Here is an 18,404-nt window from a genome sequence, read left to right on the forward strand (position 1 = left end):
ACAAAAAGGCTTTGCAACAAATATTAAAAGAATTTTTTGGTAATTATATCTTAAAATAAAGAAATATTAAGATAAGATAAAATTTTTCATTTTGCTTCAGATTAGATGTCCACCACAAAAGGGTCCTTAATGTGATTAAATTGTTATATGAAGAAAAATATTATGTTTTTTAAAATTTAATTTAAAACCTAAAATATTATTTACAAAAAAAAATAATTTAATAAATTATTGTACGAAGAAACAGTTCTCAGAGTAGGTATATATAATTTGGGTTTTTAATTAGTTGTCCACAGCTGTAAAAAAATATTTTTTTTGTAAGATTGCCAAAGGTAGTAAGGGAAAAAAGGCCCGTTTGTCAAAAAGTGAGCCACGATGGAGGCTCTGTCATGTTCTGGGGATGTGTTGCTTATAATGGACTGGGTGACTTGGTTCTTATCACCGGCTCTATGAACAAAAGCCAATATGTTAGTACCCTAAATGATAATGCCTTTCCATCCGGGGATATGCTTATTGGCGAATCATTCATCCTGCAACAGGACAATGCCCCATGCCACAAAGCCCGGCTAGAAATGAATTTGTTGAAGGATGTTGGTGTTACTACTTTGGACTGGCCACCATTCATTATGCCACCTCAAAGTCAAAATTTAAATATTATAGAAAACGTCTGGTCTCTTTGAAAACGCAAAAGAACAGTTTCTTTAAATAAAACCAGGGAGGAGACAATTGCTGAGGTAACTTCCCTTTGTAAAGATTCAGTACCGAGACCTTCAGAAAGTTATTGAAGCAAAGGAGGTTTTTACACTTTTTGCTAAATTCTTCATTTCTTTATTTTTGTCAAATTTAAACTTTGTTTTCTTAATAATGTTTACTTGTCAAAATACTTACGCCACCGAGTGAAATCAATAATGCATTTATATCTTTTTAAGTTTCTATGAAAAAATATTTGTTAGACTATTTTAAAGATTGTGTTAGTTATATATAAAAAGGAAACAAAAATAAACATAAATTCTTTATAAAGCCATTAAAAAGTTAAACTGAAAAATGCACGATTTTTATTTCGTCAAAATACTTATGCCAACTAGTGAGTAAATTCTAATTTATGTGCTCTGTTTGAAAATTTAAGTTCTGACACATCGATCTAATTGTGTCCCATTTCATTTCCCGAAGTTCGACCTATTTATACCTTCAGTGAAGATGAATGACCGTCAATTCTTCAAAGGAAATAATTTTGTGTCGTTAATGCAAATGTAATGTAATCTTCTCAAACCCGTATCCCTTTCATGCTAGCCAGTGATATGGTAAGTCATTGAGAAAAGTGTAGTTACTTGAAAGATTAGTCAAACTAAAATAGCTTTAATAAAAGCAAATTCGTCTTTGGAGTATGCGAGCTCATATTTTGCTCATATTCGCTTTTTGATTCATGTTACTTACGTAAGGTTAGGTTGGAGTGGCTGTCAAGATGTCATCGACGCACGTAGACCTCAAGGGTCCATTGTGATACCACTAATGAGGTTACTCATGGGAGAGTAATGAACTTAAGCAAACCATTTCGTACTTTTAATAAAGTTAGAGAGACGTTTTGTGTCAATCGTGGCCAGTTCACAGGTGTTATCAAAGAAGGGATTACCGAGAAAGTTATTCCTTCTAATGGAGAGTGCTGGACATGTACATAGAAGGTGTTGGCCCGTTTCCTCTTCCTCCTCGTCCATGCAGCTTCTACAGAAGTCATTTGTGTAGACCCCTAGCCTCAGAGCATGTCTTCCTATTAGCCAGTGTACTGTTATTACTCCAATTGTAGAGCTTATACTTTGTCTGCTGAGTGATATCAAGCCTTTTGACCGTTTTAAGTCAATACTTGGCCATATTTGCTTGGTTGCTAGGCAGGTGATACTTTGTGACCATCTAGCATTTGTTGTTTCTAGAGCATATTGCTTGAGAAGATATTTGCATGTAGCAAGTGGTGTTCCTATGTTATGTTTTTGTCTAACATTTGTCGGAAGTGTTCCGTTTTTGGCGAGCTCATCGGCTTTGCAATTTCCCGGAATGTCTCCGTGGCCCGGCACCCAAATGAGGTGAATGTTAAACTGTCCCGTCATCTCATTCAGAGATGATCGACAATCGTGGACTGTTTGAGAGTTTGTGGAGACAGACGCAAGAGATTTAAGAGCGGCTTGGCTGTCTGAGAAGATTCGTATATCCTTACAAGATATAACGTTTTCTTTGCGCCAGGATAGTGCTTCTTTAAGCTCCATTACTTCGGCCTAGAATACACTACATTGATAGACTGAGATTCAGTTGTTCTGCAAAGATACCATTTCCAACTCCGTGATCGGTCTTTGAACTGTCTGTATAGAAGTGTACCGCATCGTCTTCCAGGGTCTCTCTTCTTCCCACGATGATCTTGAAGGGATGGTCACATGGAAGCTTTTACCGAATACCATTTTTGGGGTGGTATAGTCTAAGCGATCTGGGGCCTGATTATGAGGTTCGCGGCGAATGGTTTTGCTAGCGAGTTTGCCATTTATCAATTATTGCTTTCGCTTTCGCCTTCTTCGTTTTGAATTCGACCAATGAACGAATTCGAAGGCGAGTTTTAAATGTCATAATGTTTGTTGGCGAGTTGAATTCGATAGCTTTTTTTGGCGGATTCACAGGCAAAAGAGTGTTTATTATTATTCAGTGTTCGATTTCGAGGATTATTTCTTTATTTTAATTTAAAAATGTGAGTTAGCTTTATTTTAATTTTCTTATAATTTATCCACAATAAAATATTAAAATTCATTCAAAGAACGATAAAAACAAACAAAAAAATAAGGGCATTGCAACGGGAGCACTCGTCGGTCCTGAAATCGGGCTAAAACATATGAACTGTGGGACAATATTTCAAAAGTTTTAAATAGCCTAGGACCCCCTCGAAAAAATGTTGAAACTGGAAGAAAGTATGCATACATTTTGTTCTTTTAACTCTTAGGTTTGGAAGGATTTCAAATACAACATAAGAAAAAAACTTCGTCACAACACCAAATGCATCCGTGGAACAGGTGGTGGGCCAAATAATCAACACGTGTTTTCTCCCCTTGAAGAAGACATAATAAGGCTTCTTGATTTGAAGGCATGTGAGACTGGGATGAATGTGTCTTCATATGGGTGCCAGGAGGAAAATCGTCCCGAACAAATGGACACGAGTGCATATCACTCCAATGAGGATTCAAGTCCTTATCGAAGTATTTCTAGTCAAAATGTCAAAGGTGATGAACAACCAGAATACTCCGAATCTCAGAACCTCAAGCAATCTCGGAATTGTGAAACATTCGTGCCTTCGACACCAATTTCAAAACCTTTGGTGCAACTACAACTGCACCACAATGAATACTTGCAAAATCAAACACAAGCATTTTCTGAAGCACAGCAATCGCAGTGTTTTGAAGTGTTTTTTTTAGTAGTCTCCTGGACACCCGTAATCTTGAGGATTCCTGGGATTCCTCAAATTCCTCACTTTCAGAATAAATATACACCATAATTGATTCCATTTTTTAATTTTAATATTGTTTATTAAATAAATCACCGCAAATTTCACAACAAAACAAAATTTGTGGAAAGCTGTCAAACCAAAAGTGTCAAATCACTGGAATATAGAGAGAAAAAGTCAAACCAAAGTGTCAAATCACTGGAATATAGGAAGAACTACTTTCGCTTCGCCGCGAGTTCGTTAATAAGGAAATACGAAGCGAGTCGAAAGGTCGAATAAAAAACGATCCGCCGCGAACCTCTTAATCAGGCCCCTGGGATGGATCTGAAACTGTCTAGAATAGTAGTATGTCCAGTATTGTTACTGGTCCATTGAGAGGTGGCTCTAAGCCTTACACATGAGTTGGCAGCCACCTTTTTGGAGAAGATGACAAGTGGTGTTAGGTTTAAAAGCTCTTCCAGTGCTGCGGTTGGTGTTGAGCGAAGTGCTCCTTCGATGTACATACCTGCTGACCGTTGGACTTTGATGAGCTTATTTAGATTTACCATCTTGTCCAGTGCGGTCCACCATACGACAGCTCCATAAATGAGTATCGGTCTGATTACCGAAGTGTATAGCCAGTGGGTTACTTTTGGGGAGAAGCCCCAGCAGCCTTTTTTACTCTGTCATCAATATTTGCCTTCTAATTTAGTTTTTTGTCTAAAATGAGGTCCAAATATTTAGCTTGGTCGGAAAAGCCTAATGGTATTCCTCTAATCTTGGGTGGGCTAATCTGAGGAATTTTATATTTTCTTACTTGAAACGTAACTCTTCAACTTTATTTTGTTAAAACTAAGCTCAGTTTTTGAAGAAAATAAATATATACCATTGTCGTGTTGAAATGAAATAGCGCATTCGGTGTTATTGCTGAACCATCTCATGAAAAGGTAAAAGTCAACTATCACCTTCACGTTTTTCAGTCATTTTGTTATGAAGACAATAAACAAGTCCGGCTCTTATATTATACGGTTTTAAATTACTACTTGAAAATAACTACTACTCAAATGAAATAATGCTATTTCTTCTCTCATTCTATTTTGACTATAATTTTATAATTGATGTTTTAGAAAAACAAATAATCATCTATGTTACTTTAATCACACTTCTATACCTAACTAGCCAATTTTTTTAACAAAAAGGAAAAACAACTAATCATTTTAAATTTACATAGAAAATTTATTTTTCTTATATTTTTTTAAAGTTTTTTTTTTCAATTTTTTAAATTAATACAATTTTTTTTTGTTTTGTTTTTTCTTTAATAATAGGTATAACAGAGTTATATATAAAAGATTAAAATAAATTTGATTGCCAAAAATACTATAGAAACAAAAAACATTTTAACTTAATATTTACGCATGCAAAACAAACATTATAGTATTATTTACAAACAAACAAAACAAAAACGCCTGTATTCGAAATAGAAATACTTAGCCAAGTTTACGTTTACGTTTACGTTTATTTTATTAAAAACGTAATCAAAGTGGAACTGTGGATAGTTCTTAAATTGGTCTTGAGCTTAGATAGATTTAAAGATTTTATTATTAATTTCTTTTTTAAATATGTATGTGTTTCTATATGTATATATAATATTACTTTAATTCGATTAATAGTACAAAAATATTATATTAAGTGATACCATATCTATACTTCGCCTATGCATTCTATTTTTTATTTGTTTTTGTTTTTTAATGAATAATTGCTTTCTGAAGGCATTTTCATTGGGCACACGCACAATAAAAAATAAAAGATAAAATTAAAAAAATAAAGACTCAATATGCACATGTACTATTAGAATAACCGTTATTAGTTTCAAATAAAACAGTTTCATTTATTTTATAAAGAAACTGCTTTGGAATTGCACCGTAACAACTTTATTTTTGTTTACATTATTTTTGTGTAAGAAGTAAGTTTTTTAAATGTATATCTTTTAATAATAATTATATTATTTATGTATTTAATTAACAACAGGTGTAACCAAAGAAACCCAAAGAAATGCCAGAGTAGGAAGGACAGTGTTGTTCTTTTTTTTTTTGTTTTTTCTTTATATATATATAGAGCTTTATAGAAAATAAGGATTAATGGTGATGATGCCGCAGCTGTTGTTATCATGGAATTGAGTTCATAACTTTGATTTTGGTTTTGCATTCCTAGCAAAAAATACTTCAGGATTCTTATGAGGTTTTTGGATTTCACGGAAATTATTTACAATCTTCTTGCTCTCGTCCTTGGGACACGACTGAAGATTTCTAAACACGGAGACCTGAAAGATAAAAACATAGAAATAATTGTTAATCTTATTTTTAAGTATATTAGATTCAAACAAAAATACTTAATAAAATAAAGTTATGTTCAGATAATGTTTTAAAAATAATGAGCCGAATTGAAAAAATAAAACTAAATTCACTTTTAAGCTTAACTTGCCTCCAAAAAATAAGAAAATGCATGCAAAAAATACGTTTTGAAATTAATTTTTGTTGCGATTTCGAGCCCGACCTTTGGTATGAATTATCTGCTTCCATTTTAAAAATACTCGCTTTCAACATTATTTTTATACTTAAAAATTACTTTCAATCCGTTTTGCCTTTTCCTGTTGTAAACCGTTTGGCACAAATGGTTCAGCGTTTTTATTAACTGAATATCAAAGAAAGGGATTATATATTTTGAAAACCATCACGATTATAATCTAAAAAAGCTACTTTATGAATTAAGAGAACCTTGAAAGGCATTTTATATTTTTTTTTGAAATGTAGAAAGTAATATCTCAAAAACTTGATAAGAGTGATTTAGAAATTGGATTTGAATTAGGCTATCAAAACTGAAAAATACAATTTGATTGTCAATAACAAAACTTTATCGACCAGTGACATCAATCTTCAGAAGTTGAAATTAAAAAAATTAAAATTAATTAATAAGCTGTTAGATTTTGTATTTAAGTGGATCCCGGCAATGCGGACTCATGAGCGTGGAAGAGCAAGTGGAGGTTGCTACTTTGGTTTCAAAAAAAAGCTTCAAAGTTTGAAATGCGAGTTTCGGATGCACAATAACATATGGTTTGTTTACTTAGAAATTAATACCAAACACCTGTGGATACTTCCTCAGTACCTCAACTGTAATAATTGAAATTAATTTTTGAAAAAAAGAACTGAGTTAATTAGCCACATGAGATCGACGAACGTTATGCTTATTAGAGACATGAACGCGAGAATCGGGCTAAAGGCAGGAGTAATGAACGTTTTTAACGGTTTTTATAGGCAGGTAAAGAATACTGTTTGTAATGCAAGAGGAAAGAAACTCTTTGCGATTCTTTTGGACTTCGAATTCAGAATGGAACGAGTGCAAGTGACACCTCGAGCAATTTCACATTTATTGGAGGCCAAGGAGCATCGTTGATTAATGCAATCCTAGGAGAAGACTGGAAGATATCTCAAGCCTCAGCATACATACAACAACTGGATGGTAGACCACAAGCACATCAAAGACCACACTTTCAAACGTTAGAGCAAATTATAAAGGAATCTTACCCCCAACAGCATCCTCGCGGAAAAGGATGGAATTCAGGAAATGAGCCTTGGTTTGATCAAGAATGCCGAAAAGCTAGGAAGATTTATAGTATTTACAAACAAACATGGTTGAAAAATTTTCGGAGTTCCTCCTAAAGCTCATTTAGGATTAACTACTTAGAGGCCAATAGGAAAATTTAAAGAGATATGCAAAGCCAAAAAGTTGAAATGTGAAGAAAAACAAGCATGCAGATTGCTGTCTTGTAAAAACGCTAGGTACTTTTGGAAACTGGCTTGGGAATTAAATGGAAAACAACCAGTAATACACAAAAAACTGTGTGCAAATTCACTTTTCCTTCTATTCTATACACAAAAACGGATCCTTGATGGATGCAGCGAACTATCGAGGAATCTCTTTTCTAAATGCAACATATAAGATCTTCACAACAATGCAATTGCAGAAACGACTTACAAGATGAATTACAACGCAAAATGTGCTAAACGAGTGTCAAGCTGGTTTTAGATCGGGATACTCTACAATCGACAATATCTTTGTCTTCAGGAGCCTTGCAGAAAGCTTTTGCATGCAGGGTAAAAAGTTGTATGTATTTTTCATTGATTTCAAAGCATCTTTTGACACGATCAACAGAAGTGCCTTATTTTACAAATTGTACAATCTGGGATTTTCGTTGAAGTTCGGCTTAATACTCGAAGAGTTGTACAGAGGAACACGACTGCAGTTTGGAATGGAGCGGAACTTTTGGATTGGTTTGCAACTTCGTCAGAAGTGAGGCAGGAATGCACACTGAGTCCTACCCTCTTTTCGCTCTCCATAAATGATCTAATTGATTTTCTTTCTGGAGGAGTTGACTTTGCGGGAGAGCTTATTAAAACTTTGATGTTCGCGGATGATTTAGTCTTGTTTGCTTACTCCCCAGAAGACAATTACTGTTGTTTATGGAATTTGGTTGTCAACACTCAAAAATCCAAGGTGATGATTGATGATGATAAAATAGGAGGTGGACGGAACACATGGAATGAAAAGTGGGTGTTTAACGGAGAAGACATTGAATGCGTCAAGGAGTACAAATGCCTAGGCGTCATCTTTTCGAGCAACTTAAACATGGAAAATCTTCTGGTAGAAAAATTGCAAAAAGCAAAATATAGCATGGAAAAGAGCTTTTATGCACGTCAACATAGCCCATAGTATAAAATATATTTGAAGCTGCAGCGGATAGTATTCTTTTATACGGCGCCCAAGTTTGGGGATGTTAAAAGTTTCTCACAGTGGAGAACCTACTAACTATTTACGTGAAAAAAATATTTCGTGTGCCATTGAACACACCAAACTATGTTATTATGCTAGAGACAGGACTTTCACCTCTATTCGTCAAAACCCTTAAACTGCAATCGGACTATTTACTGAAAGTTTTCAAGATGCCTGATTCCCGACTGGTCAAGAAAGTAGCTCTTAAAGCAGTGCAAAATCAAATCAACCAACCAAATCGACCATGTGCTAATCGGCGCAAAGCACGCATCCAACATTCTGAACGTACGCACTTTCCGAGCAGCAAATGTCGACTCTGAACACTTTCTGGTAGTGGCTAAGTTTAGAGCTCGAATATCAAACGACAAAAAAACACGTGCGGCCCAAAGAAAGAAGTTCAACATCGGTTGCCTTAGCACATTGGAAAATGTCAGAGACTACAGTGAGCGAATGAGCGAGCGACTCTCCGTCGCCGTCCTCCCAAATACTACAGACGTCAACACATTGTGGAACCAATATCGCGAAATAATAAAAAAATATAGCCGAAACCAGGCACCCCCGAAAAAGAACCCGTGGTATGATGTGCGTGATATTGAAAAGAGAGACGGAAAATGCACGTGTGCAGATGCTGCAACGGAAAACAGGAGCAGCAAGGGAAGAGTACCGCACGAAAAGGTGAAATGAGAAAAAGACCCTGCGAAGGAAGAAAAGACCATCCGCAGTTTCTCAGCTCAAAGATCTAGAGGAGTCTCGGGCCAAGAACAACACCCGACGTTTCTTTAAAAGGTCGAAGCAATTAGCTTCTGGTTTCAGAACAGGGACACAAGCTCTTCGAAACAGTGAAAGAAACCTAGTCACCGAAGCACAGGGAATTGTAGATGTTTTCAAGCAGCACTTCCAACAGCTGCTGAATGCGCAAAATGTCGAGCAAGATAATGACGAAAGAGAAGCAAGACCAGTCAATGAAGACCCAGTCCCAGCCTCCGGCAGAGAAGAGGTAGAAAGAGCCATCCAAAAGCTAAAAAATAACAAGTCCGCCGGGTCGGATGGCATACCCGCGGAACTCTTTAAACATGGAGGAAGTTTTTTGATAAACCGCGTGCACCAGATCATCACCAAAGTGACTGACTGGTCGATAAGCTCCGTATGCCCCATCTACAAAAAAAGCGACCCGATGTTATGCAAAAACTACCGTGGCATATCCCTGCTTAATGTTGCATACAAAATGTGCGAGGGTCTTAAACCTTTCTGCAACACAAATATTGGCTCGTACCAGTGTGACTTTAGGCCAGGAAGAACAACGATAGACCAAATATTCACACTGAGGCAGATCCTGGAAAAGACCAACGACTTTCAATTCGAAACCCACCATCTTTTCATCGACTTTAAAGCTGCTTATGATAGCATCCACCGCCAAGAGCTTAGTATGGCGATGTCTGAATTCGGGATCCCGAACAAACTGATCCAGCTGTGCCGCATGACGCAGTGCAGTGTGCAAATGGGTAACAGCTCATCCGAGTTATTCCAAACTTGCGCAGGGTTTAGACAAGGAGATGCGTTTTCATGTGACTTCTTCAACATAGTCCTGGAGCAGATAGAGCGTAAGGCAGGTGTGAGCACGGAGGACACTAGGACAACTGGGTTCAACACTCCTCACTCGAAAGACAAAGTGTCTGCTATACAAAACTTTGATTTTACCAGTCCCTCTCTACGGCGGCGCCGAGTCCTGGACAATAAGTAAAAAAAGGGGAATTGATACTGGGCACTTTCGAAAGAAAAATTCTTCGACGGATTTTTGGTTCTGTATGCGACGATGGCGAATGGAGAAGAAGATACAACCGAGAACTGTATGAGCTGTACCAAGATGTGGATGTAGTCCAGAAGGCCAAAAAAAGACGACTACATTGGCTCGGCCACATCGAGCGAATGGACGACAACGTCCAAGTCTTCTCAGCTCAGCCCCCAGGTTCATGACGACAATGAAGACCAAACCTACGGTACAAGGACCAAGTGACTGCGAATGCCAGAGCGCTTGGTCTCGGTGACTGCAGACTGCAGTATTTCAGGCTTACACCCTTCATGAATTGTGAGCAGGATAAGTAAGTAAGTAAGTAAGTAGTGGTTGTTTTTGGATAGTTCTTTTTTTAACATCTTAAGAAAATTATAAGCATCAACAGATTTCACAAACCATCAACATTTATGCGTATTAAACTTTGGAGCAGTGTACGTATATTTTACAATGGGCATGAGCCTTTTCTTACATTAACTGTTCTTTCTCTGATTTGACTGATCGTCATTTTATCTCTCGCTTATTGGTTTGTTAAATATAAAAACAGTTCTTCAAAAATTAAATTGAACAAAAAGCGATTAAGCACCACTAAAGGAGGCTGATGATCGGGTTGGCCCCCGTGAAATAGCTATAACTCCAGCCTATGAACTTGGTGGTAGCACACACAAGTTGTTGTTGTTTCATTCTTATATTCAATTACAAAACACATTTTGTTCAGAGTTACCATACTCATTCGTTGATAGAAATTATAATATCTTTTCTTTGGTTTTTGCTATTGAGCTTTAAGAAGTGAAGATTTCTTTTAGCTATTGAGAGCATTATATATATTAGCTTTAAAGAAAAGGTTGTTGTCGTGGCGGGTTTCCCTGGTTAAAGCATCGTTTTTTTCCCTTAAATGCAGATACACTAATATTACTTTGTTAATGTGTGCTATGTTTTTGTGTTTATTTAAATTAAATATAAAATGGGTTTAAGTAGTCCAAAGGACATAAGTGTACAAAAGACACAGATAATGGGCAGGTTTAAACAACATAAGGGACTTCATTTGCAGTCAACGTTCATTTTGTCAAAGGCTAGTTAGCTAGTTAGCTTTTCATAGTGGCATAAATTTAAAACTTGGAACTTAATTTCACTAACCTCTACCATCGTAAAAAAAACTGTATAAACATAACAGTCTACAAAATGCTCCTCAGGCAAGCTAAAAGGACATCAAGACTTGCATTTTCTAATTTGAAAAGGAACCATTTATACAAAACCTTGAATGGAATTGTGTAGAAACTTAAAAAAATCATAGAGTAATCATGTGTGGCTTTCAGTGGAATGAAAAAAACATCATCAATTGTCATTTAGACAAAAGTTGACTTGACTTGACAGTAAGAGTTTTTTCTTGACTAACTCTCCAGTCAACTTTCCAATAAATGGCGTTTTTCTTTTTTAGTTCAGAGCTGAGCTCTGAGCAGAGTCTGAGCGAGCAGAGTAGAGTAGAGTAGAGTTCTGAGCAGAGTATGTTCAGAGCTCTCTGATTTAATTGTGAAACAACTTGAGCACTAAACTGTCATGATCTCAAATTTCGTCTGTTTGAATGCTATATGCAATTAGTTTTTTCTAAATTATCTTTCCTTCTGCACTAAAGCGACCAGCCTCTTCCGTCATTTTTATTGTTTTGACGATGTTTTTTGTTCAATATCCCTGCTTTCAAATATAAAATTATTTGTGTTCAGCATTTTACTCCGTTTACTCTGTTATTTTATTCCGAGCTCACAGAGCGCGTTCAGAACATGTTCAGAGCTAAAAAAGAAACACGAATTTGAAGCTCTGAACGATCAGAGCTCAAAAAGAAACACAATTATTTTTTGACAGTTCGAGCTCTGCTCTGAACTAAAAAAGAAAAACGCTCAAAGTTTCCTTAATTTGAAGGCAAGTTTTTGGCAACTGTCAAATCAGATGCTCATGCTAGAAACTTGCCTTACTTTCAAGTCCTTCATGTTGCTTGAACACAAGCAATCATTGACGCAACTAACAAATTTTAAAATCTTGTAAGAAATAAGACGGAATCTGTTAAGAAAACTGCTGATATATTTTCTTTAGCAGAGCAAAATTCTTACAATTGTTGGAAGGAAAATCAAATCAAAGCCCATGACTTAATACCAAATAAGAAAGTTAAGAAAGATTTCGATCATTGCGGCATCAGATAGTCGTTTTTACGTTATGGGCCTCCATGGGAACTTTAGTTTATTTTTAAGTTTAGCTTACGATCTACATGTTTTTGTTTATAAAATCTAAATAAACAATTAGTAACCCGACCGACATCTTTGAGGGAACTATGCCAATGTATAAAATTTTGTTTGTGGCACTTGAACCCAAGACATCTAGCAAGTCAGTTCTACCCACTAACCACTAAATCATCAACAAGGTCTTGGCAATTTGGACTTATAGAATGTTCTACTCTTAAGGCATTGGAGGCAGCCACTTGAACAACGTTATGTTTGTTCTTACAAAAAAGCGAAATTAATACAAAAGTTAACTTTTATATCCACAAACCCTTTGAACATAAACCTACAAAAATAAAAATGATGAATTATATACAAAATTGAACTTTACCTGCTCCCGCGATACATAGATCGGTGTTCTATAAATAATCCACGTCACACTTTCAAAATACGGTGCTGTCGTCAGAGATCCTTTATATGTGTAATAGTGTTTGCTCAGCTCTTGCAATCCAATCCAGGATAAACAGTCTGTGCGCATTACATTCATCATCATGGCGGCAAGCGTTTCAAGATAGCAACAACAAAAAATAAAATAAAAACACATATTTTTTTTCATTGAGTAAAACCATTCTTTTATCAGACATATGACCAACCATCAAACCTGAATCTAATGATGCGGTTGTATGGATTTTCTGCACAATCCGTATTCCCTCGGTGACTTTTTGAAATTCGGGACAGTCTTTTTCTCCACAGGCCTGTATGAAAAACGCAACGACCGCAAGGCCGTCTGGTTTATTTTTAGCCTCAGCAAAATTTTCATACTTTGAATTATAATGCACCGCATGCGCCTCCATTGAATATGTCATGCCTTCTAAAGTGTGCTCACAGCCAGAATCATCGGTTTCGGCCCAATGAAAATGTATTTGTTCGAATATATACTTGTCATCGCCTAATACTCCACCAATTATGAATGGTTGTTCGGGACGTTTGGAAAATGTTACCATTGCTGAGGTACCTGTATTAGCAACTCTAGCCACACCAACTGGCTCCCAATGGCCATGGTACTCAAGTGGATCAACATCGTCACGATGTTCAATAGCACGGTTGCTGATCTCAATAGGTGATTGAACTGGCATCTTGCAACTCTTCTTTATAATATGTAGGACCAAATTCGAATTAAATAAGAATAATAATCACCTAAGATGATTATGATGTTGATGAATTCTGTAAAGACAAAAAAATAAATTTAGATAAGTAAAATTATTCTGGTTTTAGCTTCAAATTAGATAAATATGTATAATTTTTTCAAGTTCCCTTAGTGCATTATTTGATCACGTGAATTTTCTATACTTTATAGGGTATGTTAAAATTACATATATACAAGTCATATAGGTAGATTTTATTTCGTACTTGAGAGAGAAATTTGTTTGGTTTAAGATTATAAATTATAGCCTCCTCCTTGAATTTAATCTTTAAGTTTTTACCACCTGACACTTGTAGTGTAAGTGGAGTTGCTCTAAAAGAGATTAGTCTAAAGACCCTTTTGAAATACACAAAGCTCTGTAGTACGTGAGAAAATTGTAAAATACTACAAAACATAAAAATACTTTTTTCACTTTCTAGATAAAAGCAGATTTTGTGAGACATTTTGTTATTGTCTATGACATGAAATTACAATATTTTTCGTCTGATAATATTTTATTTGTTTTCTGTCTGTTTCAGCCACGGTTTGAGTGCCGTGCTTAATCACTTGATCGTGTGGACTTTAAATCACATTTTAGAGAAAATTTATAACGACTTCAAGGAAATAAAAAAAAACTAAATTACTTATTCCGGCTTTATGCAAATAAGCCTTGTGAGCTTACAAGTTCTAGATAATTTATTTTAGCTAAGAGAATTGTATCAATGAATAATGGTGCTTTACGGAAAGGTCAGAAAAGACTACCTAGGTTCTGAAACAGTTTAATCATGCTGGAAATCGGGTTTACCCTGAAGGCTCTTATTACTTTCAAACATGACGAGTATGAACGACATTGTAGTGATTGAGATTTAAAGGCCTATTTTTAAACAGTCTATAGGAAGTTTGCAAAATTCTTTTTCGTCATTTTTATAAAGTTTTATACATGTCATTCTGATGAACCCTTTATATCAATTCAACTTTTTAAAACAACTCTTCCTCAATTAAATCTATTTCTTCTTAATTTATGCAAATATTTTTCATATAGCTTCACGTGAAAACGTCTATTTGAACTTGAAGGTCATAACGAACGAAAACTGTAGGTGTAGCTACTCATATAAAGGGGTACAACACCACAAGTACTAACCTGTTCCAATGAAAAGAAAACAAATCACGATACTAACATTTACTATGAAATATTAAATAAGACAAACTAACTGTATTTGTGCGAACTTGTCACGTGTATTTGAAAACTTTAATAATAATTGGAAATGAGTATTAAGGTGGTTAAGACCTCTAAATTCATTGAAAAATGACATGGTGATTTAAATTTCGCTAGAAAACTTACTTTTGATTTCTTCTTTTTGTAGAATCGGTTCTTTTCAAATTATTGTAATTTTTTTCAAGTATTTGAATTATTAGTTAGTTATTTTCTAAATATAAATTAAATTATTATAATATGCAGACGAAACAAAAAACAACTGAATATTTTAAGTTAAAATATTTCTGCAAGTCATAATAGTTAATGAAATTTAAGCAATTAACTGTCCATTTGAAGGTTCTTCCAACTAAATTAATTTATGTACATACGTACTTTTGCGTGCTTGAAACCATCTTTATTCATTTTTTGTTTTTCAGAAAAGAGAAGAGTCAAGTTGCGTCAAACTATATTATTTTAAAACTAATGTAAATTATGTTTGGCTGTGAAATACATATGAATACATTAGGGTGGTCGTTATATTTATTAGGTGTTTTTAAATTTTAGATTATAAATAAATAAACAAATAAATTAATACATTTAGGAACTTAAGCCTAGGGATTTACAACTCTCAAACATTTCTGTGCGAATCATGTTAGGGATGAAGAGGACCTACGATTTTTAAGCCGAATGTGAACGGCTACTTGGAGAAAGCACTTTCTATGAATTACTTTTGGAGGATCGCAAGAGGCAGCACCCGTGGAAGAACTTTAGGTGGCACAGAAAGGAATTGAACCCAAAACCTCTAGCATGACACCCCCATGAGACGGGTTATCATAAGACAATTTTTTCAATTATTTAAATTAGGTTTTAATTTGATAGCATATAACTCGTGTACATTTATTGCCATAAATAGGAGTAGGTATAGACAAGGCGTATATTTTATTAGTATTGTAATATGTATACACTCTTATCTCTTTTAGTATAACTTCGAGAACATTCAGCGCATACAAAAACCTCGAACGCGCAACATCTAATGATTAAGAAGAGAACTAGCTTTGTTAAGCATCGAGAACAACCTAGTAGTTTTTCGAACCGATTTGAGGTATATAAATAGGCGCTCATAAGCGAGCGGGATTATTATTGGTTGTGAACTGCGATAATGTAAAGACTGTGTTTGAAAAGTATTAATTGAAAGTGTTTAATAAATAAGTTTGGAACAATTTAAATAAAGTAAAATTGTGTTTTATTTGCAAGTGTGAATAAGTTTTAATTGTCGGACCAAGCCCAATATTACATTGGTGTCAGAAGTGGGATTAAAACTTATTGAGAATAAGAACAGTGAGCAGTGATTAAACTATTTTGTGTAAAGTAGTGAAGTTAAAAAAAAAAACTTAACTGTGCCTTAGCTAAATGCCGAACTAAGCAAACGTGGCTTAAGTGGGACAGGAGTAAAAACCGAACTCGTTAAACGGTTGCAGGAATATCTGAAGCAGCAAAATAAAGACCCAGATACGTTTGCTTTCGAATTGCAAGCAAAAGTGGATGAGGTAAATGCAAATGTTGCCTTATCTAACATGGTGTCAGTTCTGTTAGCCAAATTTGAAGAAAATAAAAATGATGACAGCAGAATGTTCTCAAACAACTAGAAGCCCAGAGAAGCGAACAAAAGCTAGAACAGCAGAATATTTAAGAGCGATTCGACGAACAGAAAACCTTTTAGAAAGCAGGTTTGCGGACTTCGAAGAGAAAATCAAAACTGTCGACGAGCGCGTCGAAAAACAAAATGCACGTTTCGAGAAAACTGACGAACAAATTGAAACTATCACAATTGAATTAGAAAAAGTGCGAAAGATGAAAGCTCCAGAATCTTCTGGTGTTTGCTCAAGGAAGAGGGAAGTGATTCCTCCAAGCTTTGATGGGCAGATTCCGTGGTCAATCTACAAGAAACAGCTTACGCTTGCTTTAAGTTGCTTTAAGAGGATCTGCTGCTGAACTTCTCCAAATCATCCCAGCAGAGAAGAGTGGTGACTTAACAGTTCTTGTAAACGCAATCGAACAGCGGTTTGGGGATAGCCACATGACAGAAGTCTTCCGAGTTCAGCTTAACAATAGGACACAGGAAAGAGGTGAAACTCAGCAGCAGCTTCAGGCAGATATCGATCGATAGGTTCACTTGGCGTAGCCAACAGCTGGTAACGAAATAATAAATCAACTTGCTGTTGAAGCCTTTGTGAGAGCTGTGGGCAACATAAATCTCCAAAGGGCTATACGCACTGCCGGAAAGCGAACACTACCAGAAGCATTGGCTTTCGGTCTGACGATGGGAGCTGCAGCTTCCCAAAACGTGCATCGCGTAAGAAAATTAGAAGTCCAAGAATGCTCTTGTCAGAAGGCTACTGTGGAAAGGAGTCAGCGAGGCGGGTTAGTACGATGCTGGAACTGCACTAAGCCTGGGCATCTACAGCGACAGTGCAGATTACCGCGAAGAGGAACCGCATGACAACACTTTGGAAAAAGAAAGTATTCAACTGGTCAAAGTAACACCAACAACGTTGCTTCCGAATTTGTTTTCAACCCGGTAGAACGAATAAGAACCAATTTTAAGGGGCCGTAGTTGGTTTCTGGTACCGATGGCCCCAGGAACGACATCCAGGTTTACTAAACGAAACGTGACAACAAGAGCAGACCGTATAGGCAAGAGTGTAACCATTGCAGACGACAAGAAGGAAAAGAAGTGGTTACTGTCCAACGAACCAGAGCCGATCCCATTTATGGCTAGAGCAACGACGAGTTGAGGAAGGCTCAACAAGAAGACTCAGATATCGAACCCATCCTCGCATGGAAGGAACACCAGGAAAAACCAGAATGGACTGATATCTCCGATAGAAGTCCGACTTTGATGGCCTATTGGGCACAGTGGGACTCGTTTCATGTTCAAAAGGGTGTCCTTCGACGTATATGGGAATCAGCAGATGGAAAGTCTTATGTAATGCAGCTAATCTTACCGAGATCGAAGGTTATGGACGTTCTGCGAGAGATGCATGGTGGAGTTTCGGGAGGCCATCTAGGAGTGAACAAGACGCTAGAAAAGGTTCGACAACGATTTAACTGGCTACATGCAAGGGAAGATGTCGAGAAGTGGTGCCGAAAATGCGATACCTGTGCTGCCACCAAGGGCCCGAACAAAAAGAACCACAGCCAAATGCAGCAGTATAATGTCAGAGCACCATCCGAAAGGATTGCAGTAGACGTGGCGGGTCCATTTCCAGAAACAAATAATGGAAATCATTATATTCTAGTCGTCATGGATTACTTCAGCAAGTGGCCTGAAGCATACGCCATTCCAAACCAAGAAGCCAAAAAAGTCGCAGACCAAATTGTCTTCAACAGAGCAGATTCGGCGTTCCATTAGAACTGCATTCTGACCAGGGAAGGAATTTTGAATAAAACATATTTTAGGAAGTTTGTGGGTTTCTTGACATCAAGAAGACAAGAACAACACCACTTCACCCACAATCTGATGGCACATCTTTGCAAAGTTGTGGACGTCAACCAGCGAGATTGGGATCGACACATTCCACTATTTTTGACGGTGCATCGAAGTGCAAGACATAGCTCAACTGGCCATTCACCGTTTGAGATTTTGATAGGAAGGAGCATCGGACTGCCGAGCGAAATAAAATTCGGATGTCCCACGTCGGAGCCGAAAGCCGAGGATGACTATACATTGATGACCTCAGAGAAAGACTCCT

At 36.4% G+C, this 18,404-nt stretch overlaps 1 protein-coding gene across 5 annotated transcripts in view; it reads right to left on the minus strand.

The window, feature by feature from the left end:
- Positions 1-4,944: 4,944 nt before the first annotated feature.
- Positions 4,945-18,404, minus strand: part of LOC129944510 (carbonic anhydrase 2) — a 94,788-nt gene continuing 81,328 nt past the window's right edge. For 4 of the 5 annotated variants that reach the window (XM_056053984.1, XM_056053983.1, XM_056053986.1 and 1 more), the window contains 3 exons: positions 12,936-13,498; positions 12,666-12,802; positions 4,945-5,768 (listed from right to left, as the gene is read on the minus strand). In XM_056053984.1, the coding sequence (XP_055909959.1) occupies positions 5,628-5,768; positions 12,666-12,802; positions 12,936-13,410 (753 nt within the window). In that variant the 5' untranslated portion in view covers positions 13,411-13,498 and the 3' untranslated portion in view covers positions 4,945-5,627. Of the gene's footprint in view, positions 5,769-12,665; positions 12,803-12,935; positions 13,499-13,684; positions 13,776-18,404 lie in introns of those variants that run through there. The other variant, XM_056053987.1, reaches the window with a different exon arrangement.

This window comes from Eupeodes corollae, chromosome 2 (genome assembly GCF_945859685.1).
Source record: "Eupeodes corollae chromosome 2, idEupCoro1.1, whole genome shotgun sequence".
Lineage (NCBI taxonomy): Eukaryota > Metazoa > Arthropoda > Insecta > Diptera > Syrphidae > Eupeodes > Eupeodes corollae.